This window comes from Fusarium vanettenii (genome assembly GCF_000151355.1).
Source record: "Fusarium vanettenii 77-13-4 chromosome 5 genomic scaffold NECHAsca_5_chr5_3_0, whole genome shotgun sequence".
Lineage (NCBI taxonomy): Eukaryota > Fungi > Ascomycota > Sordariomycetes > Hypocreales > Nectriaceae > Fusarium > Fusarium vanettenii.
In genome coordinates, this window is record NW_003315878.1 from 530,584 (window position 1) to 556,335 (window position 25,752).

Genomic DNA, 25,752 nt, shown 5'->3' on the forward strand with positions numbered 1-25,752 from the left:
TCGTACAGTCAGATCCCAGTTGCATATCTCTAACGCCTATCATCCCCTGCGTGTTTGCTTCACCATGAATACCATAGGCTATGGGGCGGACAACCCAGAAGAGTTCGGTCTGCTCATACCGGAGGAAGGAGGCAAGAAATGTCAGAGCCCTGACTACCCTTCTCCCTCATGTGGCGATCCTACCTCAGGTGGCTTTAAACCAGCCTACGGTCATGTCTCTAGAGGCGAGGGTGGAACAATGGCTTTGCCCGCCCCTGATCCTCCTTCTCCTCCCGAAAGACAATAGGGAGTGTCACAGTAAGCTAGACGATTCCAGTTATAATGACAAAGACTCGATCTTGGAAATCACAGGCCTGCTAACCTCGCAGTTGCTCCAGACATAGAAACTACTCCCTAAGACTCCAAGGAAAAGTGAACCGCCTTCTTCAAAGGTTTCATCTCAAGCTGTCGAGGCGTTCAAAGTCAATCCTCTCCAATTCAACGAGGCGGGACAGAGGCCTTACTTCTCCACGCCATTTACGAACCAAGCAATCCACCAACAGGTTACGGATGCCACTCCGAACGCATCGCACAGAGAAATTAGCCAGTATAAAATCTTGGTTAATGGGTCCTGCAATAGGATAATTGGAGCAGTATGGATGTTAGTCTCAGATCAACATGTTTCTAAGCTCGCAGAGTAGTTCCACCAAGTGCAAGAGGGAGGGATTCAAAGCCGATGTGAATAGCAGTGTATTTTCAATTTCAAGTTCGTATAATCTCCCAGTTTAAGTACATCAAAATGTTCTGTCTCCGGTTGTCGGTCAGCCATTGCGAGTGGTTTCTACGTACCTCTCTACCCAGGTCCCAGGGGCCAAGTACTTCAAACACATAAGTTCTCAACGGCATTGTCATTCCAGCAGGGCCCACCTGTATGTTTTAATGATAATACCGGGGCGGGGTATGGAGTGGAATTTTATTACACCTGATGGAATACTTGTAGAGTCCGTCCACTATCAATTCGGACAAGGCTCTTCGGCCTTCGGCATCGAAGCCGCAGATCAAGCTTTGAGTCGAGCAGGCGGCCGCCAGGATAGTATTCTTGCTCGAATTCAGATCTCTCTACCAAATGTACGTTCCACAGTCGTGTTGTGCCTCTCTACTGAACAACCAAGAGAACCTTGCAGGTGAAAAGCCTGGCAAGGCGAATGGGTCGCCTAGGGGGCTTGACAGGGCAACTGAGCTACAGGAGAAGCAATTGTAATTTCATAATTACGAAGGATCGTGGCAGTCTCTCATTGGCCATTTCGTATGCCACAATGCCCTTGTATGCCAAGTATTAATCCAGAGTGATGGAGGTTTCATCCTCGTCAAGTCCGGTTCAAGCGTAGCGCAGAGATACAAGAGGAAGCCATGGGGGAACGCCATGACGGGCACTTGTACAGCCCGCCACCGCTGTTCTTTTTCTTTTTCGTGGGATCTTAGTCCATAGCTTCTTCCTCGAAGGATAACACATGACCACCCAATCTTCAGCCACCAAGTAGAATAATGACCTTCTCACGAGTCTACCAGTGAGAATGACAACCTGACTTAACTCTGGTGATTAATTTGGAGCCACTCTTAACAATTCCCAACCATGGAGTAGTATCAACTCGATACAGCTTACCAAACCGTTTCACATTAGTTTCGGCTCCCAGCCATTGGGCTCACCACCAGGCTCACCGCCGGGCTCAAGACCACCCTCAGCCCGACCTAGGTACAGCCAAGGCAGAATCCAGTGAGTGGCTCTATGAGCCGCGTTACAATGTGCATTTTCTGTTTATTTAATCCCACAGTAAGCGCACTTGAGCGCTACTCCTGATATCTCAGATACCTTTGTGACTAGTCTTGCTTACCCATCTCCAACACCAGCACGCGTTACGAATTGCTTCACTATGCCACCCCTCACCGTAGACAACCTGGATTGGCTTAAGGAACCCGAACCCAACCTCATCATAATAGCAGACGGTGGTCACGTCACCGCAAAGGATACAACTTCAGGCGCTCTTTCTCCACCATCAGACAAAAAGTAGTGCCCTAAGCGAACAGCAACGATGATTCCAGTGGCAATTTTACATATTATGGCGAAGTGTCGTCAGGTTTGGCGACCACTTTCTCAAAAGGGTGACGAACCATAGCCCGCGGATCTTGCACATCGAGTTTGCGAGTCATGCCAGGTACATGCTCTGTTGTTTGATGGGGGAGAACAGAATTGACTTCTCCCAGACACTAGCTACGAACCAAGTCATTCGTTTCAGAACGCATTACCACACCAAATTCAATATGCAGAACAAGCAACCGAAAGGCGGATCTAGTCCGGAGACTTCACATCTGGCGACAATAAAGCAGCCACTCTGAGATATCCGAAATCGCCAGCTTTTTGGATATTCGGGGTCGTTCCTTCCAGTGCAACAGGAAGGCATCAGCTTGAGTTAGTTCAAAGGGCATTGTCTTCCAAATTCGGGATTTTGACGGCGGCTGGGGTTGACTGGGAGGAGGAACGGTTCTGTCGAAGTCTTTTCGAGGTGGGAACAGGGAAATTCTTCAATTATGGTAGTTAGGTTTCTTCAATAAAGACTAAATACAGAAGCTTTCTCATCGAGTTCTTCGAGTATACATATACTCAAGGGCGCATAGTTACCGAATAATGATTGTGACCGTAATTGTGCTATGGGGTAGATATGATTTGTAGAGTGCGCGCACCCGGACGTATAAAAACTTAAGACAATAGGACATCTAGACTTAGTAAAGAGTACTTAAATAATAAGCTAATTATAAGCTAAATAAAATATAAAAATAAGGAATAATATCATAAGTCTTTAATTATTTTTATTTATTATAATTAAGGCCTTTTTTTGCCTTAGAAAATAGAGAGCGCTAACTCAGCATCTCATCTTTTTCTGCGAATGCGTGGCACGATAGTCAGCAATTAGTAGTTCAGTCGTTCTAGACTAATCTTTAATTGCCTGCTCGAGGAGAGTCGCAATAGCTACTCATTTATCACATACCCCAGTGCTTTCTCCTTCACCATCTTTGGGGCTTGAGCGATTGATAAGAGGATGAGGTTATTCAGGACGTCAAAATAACGACACAGGGTGGCTTATTAGCCAGCAACTAACCTTAGTAGCCCGCGGGTTATCCTCGTCCCCCCACTCCTAAATTAGTAGTAAAGCGTCATCTCTCAGTCAATGCCCTCATCGTCCAAATCAACAACAACACTCATTTCCTAGAAAAGCAGACCTCACGAGCTTGGTCAGCGACAGGGGGAAACAGCCCAGTTTCTGTGTCACCTTATACCCTTCAACCCTTTCCCTTGAAACTCCCTTCTCCCCCGCACATACTCAACTCTCGGTATGCTACGCCGAGCCTTTTCCATCATGGCATCGTCATCCCCCAAGCGTTTTGTCCCGTTGAAGAAGGGCCCCCATGACGTTCCCAGTGACACTCCCGCTCTCCGGGGCGTCGTCTTTGACATGGACGGCACGCTTTGGTAAGATCGGCGCTTTTTCCCCTTGCTTTCGTTTATCTAGTTATGCACCCTCGGAGGTTTTTTTTAACCCCAGCCAGTTCCCCGGGTCGGCTCGTTACCCTACACCGAGGCGTCGGATCTGGTTCAAGAGGCTGTCAAGGTGGAATATTGAGAGACAATGGCTTGTGGCGTTTGAATTGGGATTATTCATCGCCGTTGTTGTGTCATTTTGCTTCAGACTACCATTTAATCTGGTTGTCATACGCTGAATATGAGTACTAACTACCTCACAGCCAACCTCAGACTTACATGTTTGGAGAGATGAGGCAAGTCCTTGGAATCCCAAAGACAACAGACATTCTCGAGCACATCGACACCCTCCCAGACCACGAGCAAAAGACGGCCCTCGAGTCCATCCGCGCCATCGAGCGCGAAGCCATGAAGTCGCAGACCCCGCAGCCGGGCCTCATGACCCTCATGGCCTACCTCGACGCCAAATCCATCCCCAAGGCAATCTGCACCCGCAACTTTGAGGTCCCCGTCCAGAACCTTTTGGAAAAGTTCCTCGAGGGATCTCGTTTTCACCCCGTCATCACCCGTGACTTTCGGCCACCCAAGCCTGATCCCGCTGGTATCCTGCACATTGCCAAGAATTGGGGCCTGCAGGACGGGACCGGCGAGGGAGACGCCAGTGGACTCATCATGGTGGGTGACTCCATCGATGACATGACGGCTGGGAGGAAGGCTGGTGCTGCTACGGTACTACTGGTCAATGACGTGAATCGAGAGCTGGTTGATCACGTCCACACGGACCTGGTTATTAGCACGCTGGATGAGCTGGTTGATATTCTTGAGCACGGCTTTGTTGGACGGGAGGTGGATGATGAATGAAATGGGGAAAATAGGACAGCACAGGACATGTATCACCTAACCGCTAAACAAGAACGATACCAAATTTTTTCTTCACCAAGCAAACGAAAGATCCCTACTCAAACGCTGATTTCATTTCATCTGGCTTTCCTACGTGGTCCTAATTCCTGTACGAGGGCCCTCCTCCTACACGGCTAGATACAGAAGAAAAAACCCCCAGAACCGAGATGGAACCAGATCCGCTGCCTCGTCAAGAGATAGATGTGATCAAGCCCCTGGTTCTAGATGAGCTATGTAGTGATTTGAGTGTGATGATGGTCTGTCTAGAGACCACGATAAACATGTTCAAAACAGTGCGCCGAGGTATGCTAAACGAGTATCAGGGGGGCTGGGCCGCTGTTTTCAATATGTGCGGGAAGGGGGTGTAAAAGTGTACAGCTTTTGGGCATCACACGGTCTGAGGCGCTCTATACGCCATAGCCCGGGTTTGGCGGCAGTCCAAATCTTCGGTTCTCCCTTCGGAGCTCGTCGGGAGTCTCCTTTCGAGGTGGGGGAGGGGGGAGAGGGCCACCAGGGGGAGCTGGTCGGACAGGCAGGCTGAATGTCGTAGCATTTGCGCTCATAGGGCCAGCGCTCTCAGGGTAGCCCGACACCTTGGGGATCGAGTTTGTCGTGACGACACGGGGCAGTCCAGGATGCGCCGAGCCCGGTGTGCGGGCAGAGCCATAACCGTTGCGAGGTGGCGATCGACTGTGGCTCGAGCCGTACTGATCCCGAGGTGAGATAATTCCAGCCCCAGCAATGGGGATCTCGCCAGAGGTGGGAGTATGGCTTCGGTCTTCGGGTTGCGGCTGGCTCTGAGTAGGGGAATCGCTCGACCGGAGGAGCTCCTGAGTCGCGGGAGAGAGTTGAGGGGCAAGATGGGATTTCCGGTTGTCACGCTCAATCAGTCCAATAGCCCACTCTCGAAGATCGACTGGTGTTCTCTTGGCGGCTTGAACAAAGGGATCGCGATCCTGATTCCGTTAGTAATTGTCAGGTGGGTGGGATATATCACTTACGAAAAGCTCCTGGGGAGTTGGCCGAAGTTCAGGCTCCTTATAGAGACACTTCTGGATCATGTCCTCGAGGATGCTGGGGAATGCATCGCTCTTAGGGAGCTTTGGCGCCGGCTCATGGACAATCTGCTGGAGCAGATCCAGGATACCAGCAGGGGCGCAGTCACCATCTGACAGCTGCTCGCTCGCCGCAAAGGGGAACTTGCCAATGGCAAGCTCCATAATGCTGAGACCGAAACTCCAGACATCCGACTTGACAGTGTACTTTTCTCCCTGGATTCGTTCGGGGGCCATGTAAGTAGAGGTTCCAACAAAGGTGTCGGCGATGGAGTTGACGAGCTCGCCCGAAACACCAAAATCGCAGAGCTTGATATGGCCTCTCGAGTTGACGAGAATATTGGATGGCTTGATATCACGATGCATGATGTGATGTTTCGTGTAGAGATATGTCAATCCGCCGAGGGTGGCTTCGGCAATCTTTCCCAGCACATCGACGCGAACAGGACCAAACACCTTCGAGACTCGGTCAAGGGCACTGAAAATCGAGTCAGCCATCGCATCCCATGTGACTAGTTCAAACCATACTCACCCAACGTCCATGTATTCCATGCACATAATAACATCGTTGTTGGGATTCAAAAAGGCACCGTAGAATGTAACGATGTAGTCGGAGTGGCATCCATGCATAATCTGGAGTTCTCGAACGATTCGCTTCCGTATCTCTCGCTTGGCTTCGACATGAATGACCTGAAACCATTAGTGTCTTGCAGAGTTGGGGCCGTGGTGGTGAGCTTACCTTGCGGGCCATGACAGTTCCTGTTGTGAGGTGCCTGACTTTGCTAACGGTGCCGCCGTTGCCAGAACCCAGCTCCTTGACGATCTCGAGGTCTTCGGGTCTCAGATCCAGCTTGTACTCGATTCCAATCTCCAACTGCTCGTCCTTGCCCGCATCTTGGCTCCCCGAGTTGAACTCGTGTCGGTTGGTTTCGGCGGTTGGTGGGGGTCGAGGGGCGGCGGCTTTGAGGGCAAGGCCTTTGACATTTTTGCGCTTCATGGAGCGCGGAGCAAAGGGGTCGGCCATGATGACGTCGGGTAAGCGATCGCGCTCGTCTAGTGAGTATAGAGAGGTAGAGGTTGGGCGTAGCGAGGCTTGAAGTCGAGTTCAGTCAGACACAGCCAGTGCCTGGCTGGTGCTCCCCGCGACGGAAGATCGGGATGAGGACGGAGAAAGACGACAGCTCTCGGGAGCTTGTGAAGATGACAAGTGCTGAGATGCACGAGTATCGATCAAAGAAGCGACCAGAACAAGAGCTGCGTTGATCGAGGGGGGTCGAGGGCTGCGTTGAGATTCTCGCCTGGAATTGCTGTTCGGTGAAGTGATCTGGAGTCCAGATGGCGTCGGAACACGCTGTGACTAGGTCGCAGCGGAAGATGACTGTATGCCGTCGCCGAGGAGAAGAAAGAGTTCTTTGACAGAATGCGAAGCAAAGAATCAAGAGTATCCGTCGACCGTGGACTTATTAAGACGTCTGGTCAAAGCGTCGCTGAAGATTGCACGGGGTGTCGTCTATCACGGCTCCTGGTTAGGCGCGGACAGGCAGGACAGTGGCCAGTGGAGGGCGGGGTTCGACCAACGATAACGTGACGGGAGTGGCTGGAGGTGCGCTGAGCGAGTTGGAGGCGCAGGCACAACAAAGGACGAGACGTCGAGAGAACCAAGGCGGCAACAAATCACATCAAGGAAAAGGGGGCCAAGACGGGTTTGCGATACAATCACAGTCTCTACAAACCAGAAACGGCGGCCATCCAAATTATGTACCTCAGATCTGGTGGGCCACTCGCTGTAAGGGGAGAGTCAACGAAGGGACGGAGTAAAGGCTTATAACACGGAGTAATTATAGCGGCTGATTGAGGCCCAAGCCCAAGGCCAGGAGGTGATGCCCCTGGCTGGCGATTGGGGATGGAGACTGGCCAGGTAGGGATTTGAGACACTCCACGCCTCGAGCTAGGTGCACGCATCGACTCAGGATTGCGACGAGGTAACATGGGAGCTGTGTGATAATTTAGGTCCTACATTAGATTCATACGACAGGTCAACCAACCCCCCATCTCCGGCCCCGTCTAGAGTAAATCCGTGGCTGCCGTGAGTCACGACACTGGTAGAATAAGAATACGCGGCATCCATTCAGATAGGAGGTTCAGGCGAGGTTTGACAGGCATGACTTCGTCCCGCGGTTGAGCATGAAAAAAGGGATGATAGACCAGACGCTCCTGCAACCACCGGTTGATTCGGCTCTATCACGAGGTCGGCACTTGGACCAGGTTTGAGTGAGATTTTGACGAATTGAATTCGGCTCCGTTTGCAAGAGAAGAGGTTGCATTAAGAAATTCACCATCGGTGTCGCGCATGGAGCCAAACGCCTTGTCCTTGTGTAGGTTACTATCCAGATCAGCATCAATGAGGAGGCTCAACTTTCATCACTGGATGAATGATTATGTCAGGAATCCTCCTTGGCACCCCAAATTCTCTGCATGGGACCATGCCTAATACGAAAGGGGAAGTTCCAGCCACAACGCCACACTCTTTGTCTCATGGCAGGTCCCACGATATTTGAACATTACAGTTAGAGAAAATATTAGAATGAATAACTCAAGTTGACTATGTGAGGAGCGAGTTTAGGAACTTTGAGAAATCGCTGTTAGGGTGCACTTCTATTTGAGTAACTGTCAGGGCACTGAAGAGCTTGCAGACTGCAGCAGAGGCAGGCTGTACTCCTTCGGCTCGGAACATCCACACCTCCGAGCACCCCTGCCAGTCGCGACAAGGCTGCACGCTGCACGTGTGTTGCTCTTCCAGCGCATGTCCAAAAAAATACCAAATACCAGAAGCTTTCCAGGAAAGCTCATCATCAAACTTCTCTCATCTTTATTTCTTCTTCTCTGAAAACGCGAGTCCAGTGAGCCTGGAAAAAAGCTCGCGACCGACTTTCTCGCTCAGCTCTCGACCAATCGACCCCCAAAGCCGACCAAGAAAGCTTTGTTGCCTGCGCGGCAGCATCGCAAATCGTCAACATGAGCAACAGCATGCGCGATTTAATCTCTGGGGAGGCCGAGTTGGACGACGAGGAGGACGACGAGTCTTTTGACGAGGATGATGGTGGCAACCGCAAACGGAGACCTGCCGTCGAAGACTCGAGCGAGGAGGAGGAAGACGATGACGATGAAGAGGAAGCTCGCAAGGTTTGTTTTTGGTCTCAAGCCTGTAAAATAAGGCACCGTGGCTTATGCGCCGATTCTACAGGTTCGCGAAGGTTTCATCGTCGACGAGGATGAAGACGAAGACGACGTTGACGAGGATGATGCTGATGTGCGACCCGTGGTCAAAAGAAAGCGAGAGCATCGCGACCGCGAAGAGGAAGAGCAACTGGATGAAGATGATCTAGAGCTAATCGGCGAACAATTTGGCGAGCGACCCAAGCCTCAGAGTCAGGTGAGTTTTCGTGACGGCAGCTTGCGCGACCTCAACCCCTTGGCACCTCTAACCTTGACCCCAGTCCCAGTACAAACGTCTTAAGCGCGGCCACCGCGGCGAAGATCGCGCATCCGAACATCGCGGCCTAGCAGAAATCTTTTCCGACGACGAAGATGATGCGACCGAGCAACGAAACTATGGCAGGTCATACCGAGGACAGGTCGACGAGTTTGAAGACTTTATCGAAGAGGACTTCCCCGACGACCCTGATGTGAAAGCACGCGAGATGGAAGATGCCGAAGTCGCTCGACCCAGAGATCGTGGTGTTGGTCATGTCATTGACACCACCAATCTGGACAAGGACGCGCTGGACGATATGGAGGCTATCTTCGGCAATGGCGAGGACTACGACTGGGCACTCCAGATGGAGGAGGAGGAAGAGGACCGTGAAAGGGAGGAGCAGGCCATCGAACTCAAGGATGTCTTTGAACCGTCCCAGCTGAAGGAGAAGCTCCTGACCGACGAGGATAACGAGATCCGCTTCACCGACGAGCCTGAACGATTCCAACTCGACCGAAAGAACTTCAAGAACCTGCAGCTCACCGCCGAGCAGTTCAGAGAGGAGGCACGATGGATTACCAACCAGCTTTGGCCAAAGAAGGGCCTGGCTGCCGATCTGCAGAGCCCATTCGGCAAAGCTGTTGGCAAAGTCCTCGAGTTCTTCATTGTTGATGAGGTGGAAGTGCCCTACGTCTTCCAACACCGCAAAGACTACCTGCTTCATACTCGAAAGACGCGCAACCCCAACCGCGACGATCCCGATGCCCCTGAATATGTCATCAGTGCCGAGAAGCTACTGAACCAAGATGACCTCTGGAAGATTTTGGAGTTGGATATTAAGTTCCGATCTTTCGTGGACAAGAGGAACTCTCTCGAAAAGACCTTTGAGAACCTTCGAGGCTTGGATATCAACGACTCAATTGTGGAGGAGATGATTCCCGAGGCCACAACCATGGAGGAACTCCAGGATCTGCAGGACTACTTGCATTTCCAGTATGGACCCCAGCTCAAAGACCTTGCCGCCATGGCTGGCAACCTGTCCCTTACGAAGCGGCCGGGTTCTAAGTCGAATCTCCTGGAGCGAGTCCGTCAGGGCAAGGCATACAACTTCGTTCGTGCCTATGGTGTTACCGCGGACCAGCTTGCCAAGAATGCTTTGCGACAGGGAAAGAAGGTGTCTCCTGACGATGACGCTCAATATCCTATGGACTTGGCCGACAGCTTGATTGATGATAACTTCAGCACAGGCGATCAGGTCATGAGTGCAGCTCGACAGATGTATGCAGAGGAGTTGTTTGCCAGTCCGAGAATGCGCAAGCATTTCCGAAACTCCTACTACCAGGCTGCTGAGATCAGCTGTCGACGAACCGACAAGGGACTGCGCAGGATCGACGAAACTCACCCTTACTACGAGGTGAAGTACTTGCAAAACCAGGCCATTGCCGACCTTGTTCATCAGCCTGAGCTCTTCCTCAAGATGATGAAGGCCGAGGAGGAAGGCTTGGTCAGCATCAAGCTTGATATGCCCGCCAGATATGACTTCCGCAGGCAGCTCTATCAGGAGTTTGAGTCGGAGAACTTCAGTGATCGAGCAGAACAATGGCGGGAAGAACGCAAGAAGGTGCTCGACCTCGCATACCCCAAATTGGAAAAGATCATTGCCAAGAACGTCAAGGAAGTCATCCGAACGTTCTGTCAGGATGAGGTGCTCAAGATGTGCCGAGAAGAGTACGCCAAGCGACTCGATCAGGCGCCTTACAAGCCCAAGGGCATGATTTTGGGTACCACTCCTCGTGTACTGGTTCTCTCCAATGGTATGAGCGACCCTGCTCGCGATCCCGTCTGTTGGGCTTGGGTCGAGGAAGATGGCCGAGTGATTGAGCAAGGAAAGTTTGGCAATCTTGCACGAGACGAGCGCCAGCGGGAAGACTTTGTCGAAGTTGTCAACCGCCGTCGACCCGATGTGATTGCTGTTAGTGGCTGGTCTGCCGACACCAACAAGCTCGTGCGTGACCTGGAGACTCTGGTTACCGAGAAGGGCCTCATGGGTCCTGAGTTTGAGGACCCCGACACAAACGACTACCGCACAGAGCCTTTGGAGGTTGTGGTAGTGAACGACGAGGTGGCTCGTCTGTACAAGGACAGCCCCCGAGCACTTGCCGAGCACCCAAGCCTCAACCCCATCACAAGGTACTGTGTTGCTCTGGCACGCTACATGCAGAACCCCATGAAGGAGTACGCCGCCCTCGGCAGGGATGTTACCTCCCTCTCTTACCACCCGTGCCAGAACCTCCTCCCTCCGGAGAAGCTGGCCAAGTATCTCGACTCGGCGATGGTCGACATGGTCAACCTGTGTGGTGTGGACATTAATGAAGCCATAACCGATAGTTACACTGCCAACCTCTTGCCGTACGTCTCGGGTCTGGGACCACGAAAAGCCTCGAGCGTTATCAAGGCGATCAATGCCAACGGCGGCGCTGTTAATACCAGAGATGAGCTCGTTGGCGATCCCGATAGCGGCAAGTTGCCAGTCGTGGGCCCTAGGGTGTGGAACAACTGCGCGAGTTTCCTCTTCATCGAATACGAGGCCACTAACCCGTCTTCTGATCCCTTGGATAACACGCGTGTGCACCCTGAAGACTACGAACTTGGCCGCAAGATGGCGGCCGACGCTCTGGAGCTTGACGAGGAAGACGTCAAGGCCGAGACAGACGAGAACGGCCCAGGTGCAATCGTGCGGAAGCTCTTTAAGCAAGATGAGCAGGACAAAGTCAATGAGCTTGTTCTGGAGGAGTATGCAGAGCAGCTTGAGAGGAACTACAGTCAACGCAAGCGAGCCACTCTGGAGACGATCCGTGCCGAACTCCAGGCTCCTTACGAGGAGCTGCGAAGGAACTTTGGCCTTTTGACGGCCTCGGAGATCTTTACCATGTTTACGGGCGAAACCAAGTTGACTCTGTGCGACGGCATGATTGTGCCCGTCAACGTGCGAATTGTCAAGGATGACTTTGCCATTGTCAAGCTTGATTGTGGTATCGAGGGCAGAGTCGAGGCTCATGAAGCCAGCCACCGCGCGTCCATCAAGGAGGTGCTCAGCGTTGGACAGACAGCACAGGCTAAGATCCTGGACATCAACTACAAGGATTTCATGGCCAAGCTGTCAATGCGGGAAGACTCGCTGCGGATTCCGTACAAGCGGCCAATCAACTTTGGACGCGATGGGTGGGATTACGCCCTCGAAGCGGCAGACAAGGACGAGCTGCGGGAGAAGGACAAGACAACGGGCCGAACGCAGCGTGTGGTCAAGCATCCCAACTTCAAGCCGTTCAACGGTCTCCAGGCTGAGGAGTACCTCGGATCGCAACCTAATGGCGAGGTGATTATTCGTCCCTCGTCCAAGGGTAACGATCATCTGGCGGTCACGTGGAAGGTTGCGGATGGTGTCTACCAGCACATTGACGTGCTGGAGATGCAGAAGGATACGGAATTCTCAGTGGGCAAGTTGCTGCGCGTTGGCGGCAAGTACACGTACAGTGATCTGGACGAGCTGATCGTGGAGCATGTCAAGGCCATGGTGCGCAAGGTGGAGGAGATGATGCGGCACGACAAGTTCCAGAGCCGATCTCGGGGAGAGACGGGTAAGTGTTACAAGATGGATTGGATCAGACAGGGGCATGATGCTAACAAGGGGCTGCAGAGAACTGGCTAACGACATACATCAACGCCAACCCAAATCAGTCAACGTACGCATTCTGCATCGACACCAAGCACCCTGGGTACTTCTGGCTGTGCTTCAAGGCCAACCGGGCTGCCAAGGTGATAGGGCTACCGGTACGAACGATCCCTCAGGGCTTTGAGCTCAAGGGTTACCAGTACCCCGACATGCGAGCACTGTGCAACGGTTTCAAGCTGCGATACCAAAACGAGTTTTCCAAGATGGGACGTCGGTAGGTCGGCAGCCAGATAGGCAGGCTGAAGGGACTTCGAAGGGGGGAAAGCACATGTTTGATTAGACTTGGAATGAGGATGAAGCTGCAAGTGTACTTTAGGCGTAAGTTAATGAGTTTTCTTTTGCGAAACGAGGAGATAGAGGCGAGCTATGGCAGCAGGGAAAAAAATGAGAACCAAAACCAAGCTTAATCGACATGATTTGACGCATACCGAGGAGTTTATCGTGAGTTTACACCAAGGGGAACCGAGCTTGCGAGATCAGTCCGGCGATGATCATCCATTCGCCCTATCTAGAACTGACCTTTGACTCACTATCCCCAGTTGACAATCTCATGGATGAGCATGATTGCGTATCATGTTGCGCCATAGACTGATAACGTTTAAGTTGTGATATCACAACTCAAACCTCGGGAGGCAGCCGAGTTAGACTTGATAGGAGATGATACGATCATGATAGAGTATCGCGATATCTATAAGCGTATGCAGGTAGTCATGACTATGAGGTGAACCATGATTACGGTTACGCCATGACCGAGATGGGTTGATAAGGCGCTCCTCGAGGAGTCAAAGGAAAGTCACGAAGCCAGCCACACGCTAATGTCCCCAACTCTGAGCATAATGACCCATCTGGAGATATCACAAGCACTTGGCCTCCAGTTGCGTAATTCCCAAACAGCTTTGAACACTTGTCCACTGTATCAAAGCAAAGAGTCGGTGATTACGATAAGAATGGGGCATAGGGACGATCATGGGACCTCTACTGGTTCTTGTTGCTTCTGGAACGAAGCGGATACCTCGGGCGTGGTCGTCGCGAGAGGACACCATGAGTGGCGAGCTGTGACGTGTGGCTCATGCATGAGCGATCGCGGAGAGGGGAAAGCAGAAGTCGCAAAGCCGCGGTTTGATCTCTGTTGGTTTCCATGAGGCTCAAAAAAGGGGATTGAGAACTAGCTGGAAAGAGCTCGAGCTCAATTGAAGCTTGCAATTGGGCAATTGGAACCCAACTTGGCTCAAACCCCCTGAGTTGCTCGAGTACTTTCTGTTGTTGGAGACGTCGTTCGGGGATGGGTCGATGAGGTCATGTGCACCACTGCGCCTGACGAACAGGAGCGCGTGGCCCGCTGAGTCAGTTCCCACTCAGGGGGACCCACTCAATGAATTCGATGTCGGCCAGGCAAGACCTTTGAACTCCGAGAACGGCATCGGACTTTGGTCTGTAACTTGGCTATCCTATCATGATGGGGAAACTTGATGAGATCGGGGTTTCTTATTACGTTGGAAGAATGGACGACGACCCACACGTTGGTTTTGGGAAGGAGGCTCGTTCGGTAGGTAAAAGGTAGATTTTGGCGGGTGGTTCCCCCGGCAGATGCGGCTCGTTGGAATTGGTCAATGTGACTCTGGGAGTAGTAAGAATCAGCCAATATCCGCGACAAGTTCCTCTGTTTTGCATCTCTAGACGAAACAAGACGATGCAGACACTTCTGGACGTCAATTGAGTCTCTAGACTCTTGATTCCATGCTTGCACTCTCTCGTATCTGTTGACGACCTTTTGCTCAAGCTATCGCTATCAGCGGCAACTCTCCTAGGGCGTACGCCGGTACCTGCGTACCCCGGATCCCCGCAATTTAGCGGATCCTCTTTCTCTTGTGGCCAGGCGGACCGCCCGCCGCCGACCGCCGAAGAGAGAGAGGGCAGGGAACAGGAGACCCCTGCTGCAGCTTGAGAGACACACCGACGTCAGTTCACCACGAGGTCACCTGGTCCTACACGCGCGCCGCCGACGCCGAAGGAAGAGGAGGTTTCTGCTCACGCGTAGCATGTTACAGCACAATGTGTTGTTGCTACTGCGGACGCACGCACCGCCTTGGACAAGACAAGAGGCGGATGGCGTGTAGGTGCCGCCAGTCAGAGAGGACAGCACAGCAACTTGGCCATGGTTGGGATAGCTAATCTTGTCGTTTAAGCGCCGGGGAAGAGGCGGCCAAGGAAACCCTGCTAAAGAATCTACAGCACAGTACTAGATTTGGGGAGGGTCAAGGGGAGGCGAGATTCAATTGAGCCCATTGACCACGGGCAATGGCACGAGTATCGTCATGGGGATTTGAATTGCACAATCTGCATCACGGCCTGTGCTCAAATCTCCTCAATTGTCTGTTCAATTGCTCGCAATTTGACTCTCTCTCCTTTGTCCCGGTGGCTGGAATGTTTGTGACTCTTTCCCCCCCGCAGTGGTAACGTGCTTGTAGAGCTTCGGTCGTGAGAGGCATAGAGTTGGGGCGGCGGCTGCTTGCGTCAGGTCACGCGATAACGGACGGGATGGGGGATGAGACCCGCCCGCTACTGTAGACTTGGTACTAAGATCCCCCCCCGCTGAGTTGACAAGGTGGAGCCAGAGTGAGGCGCTGCTTGCACCGAGACCCATGATGGACCATCATCATCATGAATGATGGGGAAGAGAAACTGGGCCCTTTGTTGCAATGACTCTTTTCGTATGCGTTGGTCAATTGATCCATCCTAGTCTCCGGGGCCGGCACTCGCTCGCTTCCATCTTGTTGGGGAGATGCCTCCAGCTTACTAGACACAGTAGGTACCTAGGTATGTAGCGGACAGGGGAGCTTTGGAGCTTCCCCTCGTCGACATCCTGCCTAGGGAACATCGGCCGGGCCATGACCTGATTGGGCACGAGGTGATGCCATCACCCAGTGTCCCTCGCGTGACTCTCGGGATATAAAGCTTGGGAGCTGTCCCTGGATTGCATCTCGCTTTATCCCATCCAGCATCTTGTCTGCCCATCAACGCCAACCAATTGCGAATCAACGACAACATCTCTTTTTGAGATCCAACACCTTCATCTCAAGCACACCTCTCTCCAACAAGACTCCAACACACTACGTACAATACAGGGATCCAACGTTGATTCACTGTCTACACAATCAACCAACGCTCAATCGCCATCATCCAACACGTGCCCATCTGCCTTTAATAAGAGCATCTGAGAAACACCTACAAAAGAACTTGCTCCTCACATCGCAACACTTTACTCTCACACATCAGCATCACATCGCCTCCCAACTTAGTCCCTCACACCTCTTTCATCAAAAGTAAGTTTATAGTCTCCTTTTTCCCTGCCGCCTCCCGCCACTTCCTCGTCCCCCTCCGTCTCCCGGAGGCGAGGTATACACGGAGTACCTGCCTCGCCGCCCAGTACAGACCTCCGGCACCCCGCACCCGCATGGAGCACCCAAACTCGCTCACCCGGGGAAGGGCCTCCCTGGCGATTGCCGTTCGTGTCTGCGTCTGCGTCTGTCTGGTGACGTTTGACCTGGCCTCCATTTAAAAGCCATCCAAACCCCCTTCGTTCTCGAACCTCTTGACCCCTCTTTCCCATCCTTCATCATCCTGATCATCCATCACTTGTCATCTACAACTACATTCTCAAACACGACTCTCCTCCATCTGTACCACCAAGCGTCTTTCCCTCTACACCTCTCACAAGTTAGCTTGTTGTCGCCCCTCTGCCTCCAACCTCATGCTGACTCCATCTCTCGTAGTGACTCGCTCTCACAAGGCCAACGACCGTGACCACAAGGGTCTCGCTGAGGGCACCGCCCTCCCAACCGAGCATCTTCCTCGCTTCTTTGCCAAGAACGGCTATGCCGATGTCGACCCCAAGAAGGTGAAGAAGGACGGCTCTGGTCGAGGTAACTGGTATGTGACACAGAAATTTCTTGAATATACAACAGCGCACTAACACGGCCACTAGGGGAACCGTCAACGACGACATCGCTGACCAAGACTTCACCTTTACCAACACTCGTCGCCGCTCCAACAGCAGCAGCTTCTCACACCACGTCTCAGACTTCAAGACCAAGTTCGAGGTCAACGAGCCCGAGCCCGTCTTTGAGGAGTCGGTCCATGGTCCAGAGGAGGAGGACCATGAGGACCTCACCAAGACCGACTCTTCCGAGAGCGGCCGATCCTCCTCTTAATCGGCATATCGCATCCTCCTCGAGAGGTCGATAGTCATACGCTCGCTGCCATGTTTGGCAGCAGCAATTTTTTGAGGGTCCAACTGTACAAGGAACAAGGGGGGCAAAGGTTTGATCTTTTTTTTCTTAATGCAAGCACGAAACGACATGGAATGAAACGAATGAAACAACAGAATTATGGGGATGAATACTTGATCAAACGGATGGGGGGGAATCGGAACGGCAATTTTTGGACGGAGTTGACGGACCCTCGTGACTATTCACTGATCTCGACGTGGATCATGGTTATGGGCCGCCTGTGAAGACTTCTTTTTTCCTCGCGGCCAGATGTATTACTGTATCACTAGCTTAGCTTATCAAACAAAGCGACGACAAGGCTGGAAAGATGCTCATATGAGCCCAGCCGAAACCACAGTGTTCCTTGCATGAGTTCCATGTCTTGTCATGACTGTTTGTCTTATTGACATGAAATGCCCCTCTTACAAGATGCATATCCGATCAAGATGCGGTCTTTCATATCCGGAAACCACCAACTCAGCTTGGGCTGCCGGGCCTCAAGACCCGAGACCATCACGAGTTCACCTGCAGCAAATGAGAGTCGGATAGGGACATGCCCAGAAACCCATTGAGCGAATAACCAAGCCCTGTTAGCCTGTCTATCCACGACAAAAAAAGCCCCTTCATCTCTCTCATTATCTACCCCGCTCCCTCAAACTCCCTCCTCCAGCACAGTATCAGGAGCAACGGACGGCGCTGTCGATCCCTCGCTTGCGCGCCGCTGGGAAGGGATAAGCGTCACTGTGATACTGTGTGTGCTTCTTTTGACGCCCGGCCGTGATGGAATATACGCAGGAGAGTTGTCCCATTTGCTGTGATGGGAATGTATGGATGGTGGTTGGTGGGTGTCGGCATGGTGATGCTGAAGCTGGAACTTGTGTTTTGAAAGTTGCTTTTTTAAAGCATGTCTGTATTTTTACCCTTCTGGATATTGTACCGTAAATTACAATACCAATTGATCACCTCTATCTCTCCATCACTCTCTACCCATCTAGAGTAATTGTCCATGTCGTCGTCCTTATCGCTATCGCCATACATGACCGCAGTGGAGATTTTGACCCCCTCCTGCGGATGTGACCTGCATCGCGATGGCCCGCTGTAACACCCCTAAACTTACAGGGGGGGTTAGCAAGAACCACCCCGCGATACCTGGATGGGGTGGTTGGTCTGGGCGTTGGGTCAAGCCACCAAGGCTGGGAGACGAGGCTGAGGTGTGGTCTGTGCGTTTTGGTACCGTTGAAATTTCCTAGGACAGCTTGCGAGGCTGTGATGTTTGGAGCTTCAAGTTTGCGACGCGACCAAGATCAACGACGACTCGAGACGGCATAAGACAACAATTGGGAGACCACCCAGCTTCAGAGTGATTGCGCGATACATCTGCACCAAATACTACCCAATATCTGGCTCCCACAGCCAAACACGAGCGCAGTCTAGCCAAAACACCAGACCAACCATCACCATGGCCGTCCCCCCAGCATATCACGAGTCCCTCCCCTGTAAGACTTCCTCACCCGTCACTTGCCCAGACAAATCTAACAAACATCCTAACAGATGTCGACCCTGAACCTTCTCCCGAAGCTCTTGCCGCCGCCCGCGCCCTCATAACCGCCGAGGCAGCTACACAACTCCCCAAGCCCTCCTCCCACCCAGAACCCTCCTTCTCCCCCGCCATAGCCGCCGAGCTCGCCCGCGTATCCAACTCGACGCCCCTCGCTCCTCTTGATCTATCCCGCTACGAGGCTCCCTCCCCGAGCGCACCCCCTGTTGAGGCACTCCCCTTAGCTGCCGTCGCGCACAGCTACCTCTCGTCGCGTCTCACCAACCTCGAACTACTCGATAAATGGGGCAAGAATGCTTGGCTTCTCGGTAACCATGCCCTCGAAGCTGAACTACAGGCTCTGGAGCGCGAGCTCGCCGCCACCAAGCGAGAGGTCGACCTTGTCAACCTCGAGAGACAGAAGCGTCAAGGCGCCGTGGGAGCAGAGATCAAGGCCCTCGACGATACCTGGCGTGCCGGCGTTGGTAGGGTGCTCGAGACCGAAGTCGCTGTCGAAGAGTTGAGGGGCAGGATTCGGGAGGAGCTAGCACGGAGGGCGACTCAGGGCGATGAGCAGGCCCAAGGCCAGGAGCAGTAGGAGTACGACAGGGTTTTCAAGTTGGAGCTGATATTACGACACACCATGGGGGTATATCATGGGAATTCCCAGAGACCAGTCTGTTGTCTCTTCATTTCACAGGCGTTTTGATACCAAAGGGTTTCTCTTCCGTTTTGAACATGGGCCATATTAGACATAAAATCCAAGAGCCAAACAATATCAAGTACTACACCAAGGAGTCAACCACTTCCTTAGACAAACACATATGCACAACTCATCATTTCTCCAGTCATAGTACCATACTTTTACAGGAAATTGAGCGGCGAGTACTGCATAATCATGATGATGCTGATATCGACCAAGGTATCTGATCACTACCTACCTAGCCATGCTGTCTCAGGAAAGCGAAGGTGGGAGAAGAACCTCACAAAACGCCAACCACAAGTCCATTTCTTCCATGCGTCACCTCACGTCAACCCCTCAACTCGGATACAATCGTATCCAGACCGTCCACTCGAGGCAAATTGGGGTTACACTTGCTTGATCCAACCACCCTCATACACCGAGATTCTTCTGCTCATCCACCATCCTGCCATAAACATACACACATCCGTACCAATCTTGTTGTTTGCCCATCTATCCAGCGTGCAGAGGGTCCATCTCCTCGACGCCAGACTTGACGCCCGGGTACTTGGTCCGTCGAAGAATACCCTCCACAGGTCCCAACAGTCGCTGGAACGCGTTCTTGCCCAGGCTCGCCACCTTGACGTCCGACGTGGCCACGATACTAGCTGCCCGTGGTGCATCATTGAGAAGTGCAAGCTCACCAAAGAAGTCGCCTTTGACGTAATGCCGCACCTTGTTCTCCGGGCTGCCCTTGTAGGCATCTGCCTCACCGTTCTCCAGCAGGTAAAACGAATGGCCGGGATCTCCCTCGTTGATGATGATCTGTCCTGGCGCAAACTTCCTGGTCTCCAGAGCATCTGCAATCTTGGACCTCTCGTACGGCGTCAGGCTCGCCAGTAGCGGCACCTCTTCAAGGAAGCTCTCGTACATCCGTCTTCGGGCAAACGTCGACTCCATAAGAATGCGTCGGAACGTCACACGGTCAAGAGCCCATAGAGTGCACCCGGGTTCGGCAGAGATGACAGTTGCGGCTCGGGGCGCGTTATACATGAGGGCAAGCTCGCCGAAAGAGCCGCCAGCCTGGATGTTACCAACCTGGTTACCCATGCCGTCTGGGCCGGGCTGGAGAGTGCCAGCAGGGTTGACGTAAACATCAAAGGATCCCTTCTCGACGACGTAGAAGTAGTCGCCGGCATCACCCTGGCTGATCACCTGTACGACGATCAATAACACGTCTTTCATCTTCGGTTCAACACAACGTACCTTAATTCCCTTAGCGGGTATCGGCTTCTCGACCAGAGCGCCCAGAATTTGAGCACTCTGCTCATCTTCCAGGTGGTTAAAGAGAAAGTTGCCCTCAATGGCACGCTTGAGGCGCTCAAGCTGGTCGGCCGACTTCTCGTGGTAGGGGGGAGACCAATTATCATTAGAATCAGCGCCAGGCTTCAGAGATTCGGCAGACACTGAAGTCCGGCGCCCAAAGTTGTACTGGGCAGGATAACTATCTGGGTTCGGGGGTGTTCGAGAGCTGGGAGGTACATCACCCCCGGCATCGCCGCCGAAGCCGCCGCCAAAGGGACCTGAGAACAGCGATCCAGAGTTTTGCGCTCCAAAGCTGCGGTTTGTGGGTGATGTGATGTTGTCCGTCTCATCCTCTTCGATAACACGATGCATCAGGTTGTTCGAAGCTTGCCCTCTGTCTGTTCCAAAGGGGTTGCTATTCTCCCCAAAGGGACTAGAAAATGGACCGGCCATGATTTGACGGTGGTTGAGGCTGCAAGTATTTATATAGATATCGTCGAGTGTTGTGCGAGACGACGCCTGTCGACTTTCCAGCCGAGAAAAGAAAAGGCCGGCGCCAATTTGGAGGGATCGAAGGTAAGGGGAACAGCTGTTATTCAGGCTCCTGTGTCCTTTTGGTAAGCTTCCGGGAAAACGGAGAGTTTGGTAGTCCGAGGGCGATCGCAGATGGGGCGTGAAGCTGTGATGATTCGCGGGACGGTAACAGGTGAAGCGAGGCGAGGGGTAGAAGTGTGATGGACGTCAACTTACAGCTATCAAAGCACCCTCGTGAACGGTCTTCAGAGCAGACAAGCTAAGCCAAGGTCAGCACAAGCTGCAGGTGAAGCTGGGTTAAGATCAATGGCGATTTGGAAGCAACAAGGGGGTGGGTGCCGTGCAGGAAAGGGAGCTCCGGGGTCTGGGCGCTAAAGATGAAGCTGGACGCGGGCTGCAATCCGCGCTTGAAAGTGACGTGTTGTGGCGGGGCCTAGATCAGGACCCTGTTGCAAAGTCTATGCGTAGCTCAAAGGGTGAAGTGATGAATCAAGTGCAAGACAAGATACTCTTGGCGTGCAGCATCGACAAAGGAAGTGGAAGGGGGGGTATATGGTGGCTGTAGCACCTGAAAACGAGTCCTTCAAGGTCTGAGGCCGAGGGGCATCCGAATGGTGATGATGAGATGACCCAAGAGGTGGCGTAGCGAGATGCGTTCAAAGCTGTATGGCGGGACGGCGCAGGGAATCAGGAAAACAGGGTTAACTCACGCTCAATCCTAGCAAGGTAGACCCCAGGAATTCGGATTTGACCGAAGGACGAAGGTATTCCGTGAGTGTTCTAGAAATCAGGTACCGAGGAGGGCTGGACCGGGGTTGGGTCAGGACGGCGGGGGAAGGATCAAAGCTGTAGGCGACGGCGGGCTGAGGTCGAGAGTCCTAGAGCTGAAGGCGAAGATGAAGAGGCGAGATGTAAGAGAGAGGAGGGGTCATGACATGGGCCTGGAGCGGCCAAACCGAGGAGGAGGAGGAGAAGGAGAGCAAGTCGCAAGGCGAGTGGGGTTGAGCTTGGGTTGCTTTGCTTGACGTCCGTCCTTTTGCGCTTGCTTCCCCGCCTTGCCGTGGTCGTCAAAGGAACAAGGGGAGTCGAGGAGAGAAAGGCTGCAGGATATAGAAGATGGAGTTTGATGTGTTGAAAAGAGAGAGAGTAAAAGGAGAAGCTGATGAAGAAGGAAGAGATGAGCGAGCAGAGAGTCAAAAAGGCAAGAAGAGACCTGACTTTGACTGACGGAATGGGGAGAAGTGGGGGAAGTGAAGGGGAAGGTGAGAGGGGAATCTTGTTAGTTAAAGCGAGAGACTTTCCCAAGATGGTTGCCGCCCAGGGAAGCTTTCTAGAACGAGTGCGCACGGGCCAGGTGACGGCACGGGCTCCTCGGGCACTTGTTCCACAGGCCGTTCCGCTGCTCTTCGATGCAGCTCCCGGACTGGGAAGCTGCTATCAACCTTGACCTCTAATGCGCCGTGATGCCAACCGCAGCGATGGACGCCTAGACTAGGTACAGTAGGTGATCGCTCCATCAACAAGGCTTTTTACTATTTCAGCAAAACGTCCGGAAGCAGAATCAACGCATGTTTCGGGCCCCCGTCGGTGGAGCCGCTCTCCCGCTGAACCCTCTGTGGACGAACCCAAACGATGGCTCTGGTATGTGGTAGGGCGCTGGCTCCAAGCTAGCTCATTGCCACCTTTCTCCCCTTGACCAGAGCTGCATGCCATTTCCCTAGAGACGATGCTCGGCCACGTTATTACCCGTGCCTCGCTCGTCTCATGCTTCGATCCTCTGGGAGCGGCTACTTGATCAGACTCGGATGACTCCACGGCGCCGGGCTGCTAGATCAGCCCTGGGACCGTCCATGTCGCCCCCGCGTAAGCTCCCCGGGAGCTCCTAGCTCCCATTCCGGATGGTGGCGGCCAACTACACCACTTTGAACGAGAACAATGAATGAATCGAGTGGAACGCCTCCGTCCGTAGATGCATTGCAGCCTGCTACCTAGTTATTTGCATGACTCTCCTCGTCATGTTTGCTACACCATATCTTCGGCACTTGTCCCTCCAGCTCGCAGCTTGCTCTGCTGCTGCTACTGCAGCTATCCCGATATGCACCATCCTCCAACCTGCACAGCAAGAAGCTGCCGTGTCACTCTTCTCCTTGCCGTATCCCCCGCATCACACCACACATCTTCACCTCTGCAAACATTATACCCTTTTTGAACTGATTTCTCTTGAGCCAACGATGCGCTACATACGTAATACATGGTTGGCCTCTGTGAACCCTCCACCCATCATTGGACGTAGCAGCTCATGTCCCTCAAAAACTGCTCGGGTATCGTTCCTGGCTGGCAATGATAAAGTACAAAAGTCCTCCTCCTGCTCATCTTCTCAATCACGCATCCCCAAGTCTTTCTCCCTCGTCATCCAGCTACGCTGCTCGGCGTCCATCATCATCCCCTGCTCGGTAGCAAGTACAAGTATACAAGAAAAGATAACAAAACAAGGTCGCCGCAATCGCAACCATAAACAAAACCCCCCAAGAAACCCCTGCGCCAAAGAATAAAGCCGTCCGGTGCAAATGCATTCGTTTGATCCCCCCAAATCCAAGCTTGGCGCCAGCAACGCGGCCTCACGCTTGTGCCCGTGCCTGTGTGCCTGTCAAACGCCGGCTCCTTGCACGCCTTGCCTTTCCGTCCTTCTTCCTAAATTCCATATCCAGTGTCCACCTTGGGACGTGACCTGGGGCTTGAACCCCTTGTCTCGTACCCTTTAGTGTGTTTGCAGTAATCTCAAATAATCCATCGGACATGCCTTTCAACAGACTGAAATCCCCAGCTGATGGTTGGCAGCTGCGCATATTTGGCCATGCACCATAGGACCCCACCACTAGGCACGAGTCCAGGAGTCTGTCCAACATATCCATGTCATGGCTCTCTGCGCCCTCCCAATGGCTCTGTACGCCAATTTCCACGCTGTGGAAGGCTCTGTCCGGACCCTGGAGAGTCGGCTTCATATCTGATGGCTCAGTCGCAAGACACAAGTCCAAGACTGCGTCCAGCATCTCCAGATCCTGACTCCCCGCACCCTCCCACCATGTTTTTATATCAGTATCAGGGCGGCCATTCGGGCTCTGCGAAGTAGGTTTTATGTCCTATGACCCAACCGCAAGGCATGAGTCCAAGACTGCATCCAACATATCCATATCTTGGTTCTCTGCGCCCTCCCACCATGTTTCTGTGTCAATGTCCATGGCGTCGGGGTGGCCGTTCGGGAGCTCGAATACTCTTCCGCCGTTGATCCCAGCCACATGGTTCTCTTCCAAGTAGCCTTCTGGACCCTGATCGTGAATCCAGGTGTAGTCGTCCCAGTTCTCTAGCTCGCCTTCCCGGTACCCATACAGAACTTGTGTCATGAGTACTGGGAACTGTGCCATTCCTGTATCGGCCATTTCCAAGGACAGGCGCAGGTCTGCCATGCCCAGGGGACCCCTCTCGCTCGCCGACTTGGACTCGATCGGGAGAAGGCCGCTTTTGTCCCGGGATATCTCGCCTCGCATGGCCGCGTCTTCTTCGTACTCGAGTTGTCGCTTATACTTTTGCGTTTGTATCCACGTCGTTCCAACGCCAAACCCGGCACTGCCAGAATCGCCAGGTCCGTTACTTCGTGTGCGACTGAACACCTGTGTCAAGACTTCCTTGATGAATGTGTCTACAGCAACCGACATAAATTGAGGAGCATCTCCAGCGTGGCCGCTGACAAGGCCTGCCTCATAACAAAACGGTAGCATCCGCCCTGAGATCATACCGATATCGGGGAACTCGCCGGATTCGACCGCCAAGGGTTGGGCATATCGTTTTCGAATCTCGAGGTCAAAGTCTTGCGCCATCGTTAGGATACTCGTAGAATGCGCGCACATGTCCGATACTTACTCATATTATTGATGACCCCTGCGCTAGGGGTAGCATCCATCACCATGGAAGGCTTGCGATGGTTATCTGTAAAAACATGGGATATACTCTCGTGAGGATCCCACTGACACATGTTAGTGGTTGCGACGAAGCAGGCAGGGATGCACAAACATCATTGTGAACCAAGTCCTTGATGCGCCGTCGGTCTCGCGCAGGCAGTTGCATAACATCTCCCTTCAACCTGCGCTCGGCGGCATCGCCTGATACTGGTTTGCTCCCGGTGGTGGCGGCGGGTTTATCGTTGGCGCTGACCCAGGGAGCCAGCCCTTGGTCGGGCATCTCACGGGTGACATTTCCGTAGATGGCCGCTATAAGGTTATTATGTAGATGTTCCTTGTCGCCGGGGCCTGCGAGGATAGGGTCGATTCGTTCCGAGTATTCGACCTGGTTTAAACGTCCTGGATAATGCGTTCAGTATGCGCAACTGTAGATGCGATGCGCATGATACCTACCGGTCAAGAACTCGCTGGTGGAAGCCTTGTAAATGGACCATTGTTCGTTGCCGATGGCGGCCTTGAGGGCGGCATACGGGGCCTCGAGGTCAATTCGCGCAGGGATAATCTGGCTCGACTTTGCGATTTTGGGCGCCCCAGCACCAGAGCCAGCGAGGGTCTTGTTGGAGAGGATAGGAGTCGAGAGGCTGACGGATGGGCGACTCAGAGCCGCGGGGTCGATGTCGGGCATCTTGACAGGAGACGAACAGGCGACGGCGGCGTCGCGTGCGGCAGTGTAGCGCGGCGCGACACGGAGAAAAGACGCATGAGTTGGATAGAACGAATGGCAGCAACTCTG

The 25,752-nt window shown here is 53.0% G+C and overlaps 7 protein-coding genes across 7 annotated transcripts; 4 read left to right on the forward strand and 3 right to left on the reverse strand.

The window, feature by feature from the left end:
* Positions 1-3,392: 3,392 nt before the first annotated feature.
* NECHADRAFT_41779 (uncharacterized protein) lies at positions 3,393-4,375 on the forward strand (the record flags this gene model as incomplete). Its single annotated transcript, XM_003050716.1, has 2 exons — positions 3,393-3,505; positions 3,778-4,375. The coding sequence occupies 2 exons, from the start codon at positions 3,393-3,395 to the stop codon at positions 4,373-4,375; spliced, it is 711 nt and encodes a 236-aa protein (XP_003050762.1).
* Positions 4,376-4,429: 54 nt separating this feature from the next.
* Positions 4,430-6,493, reverse strand: NECHADRAFT_61076 (uncharacterized protein; the record flags this gene model as incomplete). Its single annotated transcript, XM_003051096.1, has 4 exons — positions 4,430-5,370; positions 5,416-5,947; positions 6,002-6,159; positions 6,209-6,493. 4 exons carry the CDS (start codon positions 6,491-6,493, stop codon positions 4,822-4,824), a joined length of 1,524 nt encoding a protein of 507 aa, XP_003051142.1. The 3' UTR covers positions 4,430-4,821.
* A 1,991-nt stretch (positions 6,494-8,484) lies between these two features.
* On the forward strand, positions 8,485-12,895 carry GTB2101 (transcription elongation factor SPT6; the record flags this gene model as incomplete). Its single annotated transcript, XM_003050717.1, has 4 exons — positions 8,485-8,652; positions 8,714-8,902; positions 8,967-12,582; positions 12,642-12,895. 4 exons carry the CDS (start codon positions 8,485-8,487, stop codon positions 12,893-12,895), a joined length of 4,227 nt encoding a protein of 1,408 aa, XP_003050763.1.
* Positions 12,896-15,674: 2,779 nt separating this feature from the next.
* Positions 15,675-17,344, forward strand: NECHADRAFT_100506 (uncharacterized protein). The gene is made up of 3 exons (XM_003050718.1): positions 15,675-16,000; positions 16,451-16,607; positions 16,663-17,344. Coding segments are annotated over exons 1-3 (384 nt in total). The 5' UTR covers positions 15,675-15,999; the 3' UTR covers positions 16,889-17,344.
* Positions 17,345-18,404: 1,060 nt separating this feature from the next.
* Positions 18,405-19,080, forward strand: NECHADRAFT_80338 (uncharacterized protein; the record flags this gene model as incomplete). The annotated part of the gene is made up of 2 exons (XM_003050719.1): positions 18,405-18,441; positions 18,497-19,080. 2 exons carry the CDS (start codon positions 18,405-18,407, stop codon positions 19,078-19,080), a joined length of 621 nt encoding a protein of 206 aa, XP_003050765.1.
* Positions 19,081-19,348: 268 nt separating this feature from the next.
* NECHADRAFT_69332 (uncharacterized protein) lies at positions 19,349-22,227 on the reverse strand. The gene is made up of 4 exons (XM_003051097.1): positions 21,714-22,227; positions 21,220-21,262; positions 20,431-21,073; positions 19,349-20,379 (listed from the first exon to the last, which is right to left on the reverse strand). Exons 3-4 carry the CDS (start codon positions 20,920-20,922, stop codon positions 19,678-19,680), a joined length of 1,194 nt encoding a protein of 397 aa, XP_003051143.1. The 5' UTR covers positions 20,923-21,073; positions 21,220-21,262; positions 21,714-22,227; the 3' UTR covers positions 19,349-19,677.
* Positions 22,228-24,143: 1,916 nt separating this feature from the next.
* On the reverse strand, positions 24,144-25,644 carry NECHADRAFT_93546 (uncharacterized protein; the record flags this gene model as incomplete). The annotated part of the gene is made up of 4 exons (XM_003051098.1): positions 24,144-24,868; positions 24,922-24,973; positions 25,009-25,358; positions 25,413-25,644. 4 exons carry the CDS (start codon positions 25,642-25,644, stop codon positions 24,144-24,146), a joined length of 1,359 nt encoding a protein of 452 aa, XP_003051144.1.
* Between the last annotated feature and the right edge of the window lie 108 nt (positions 25,645-25,752).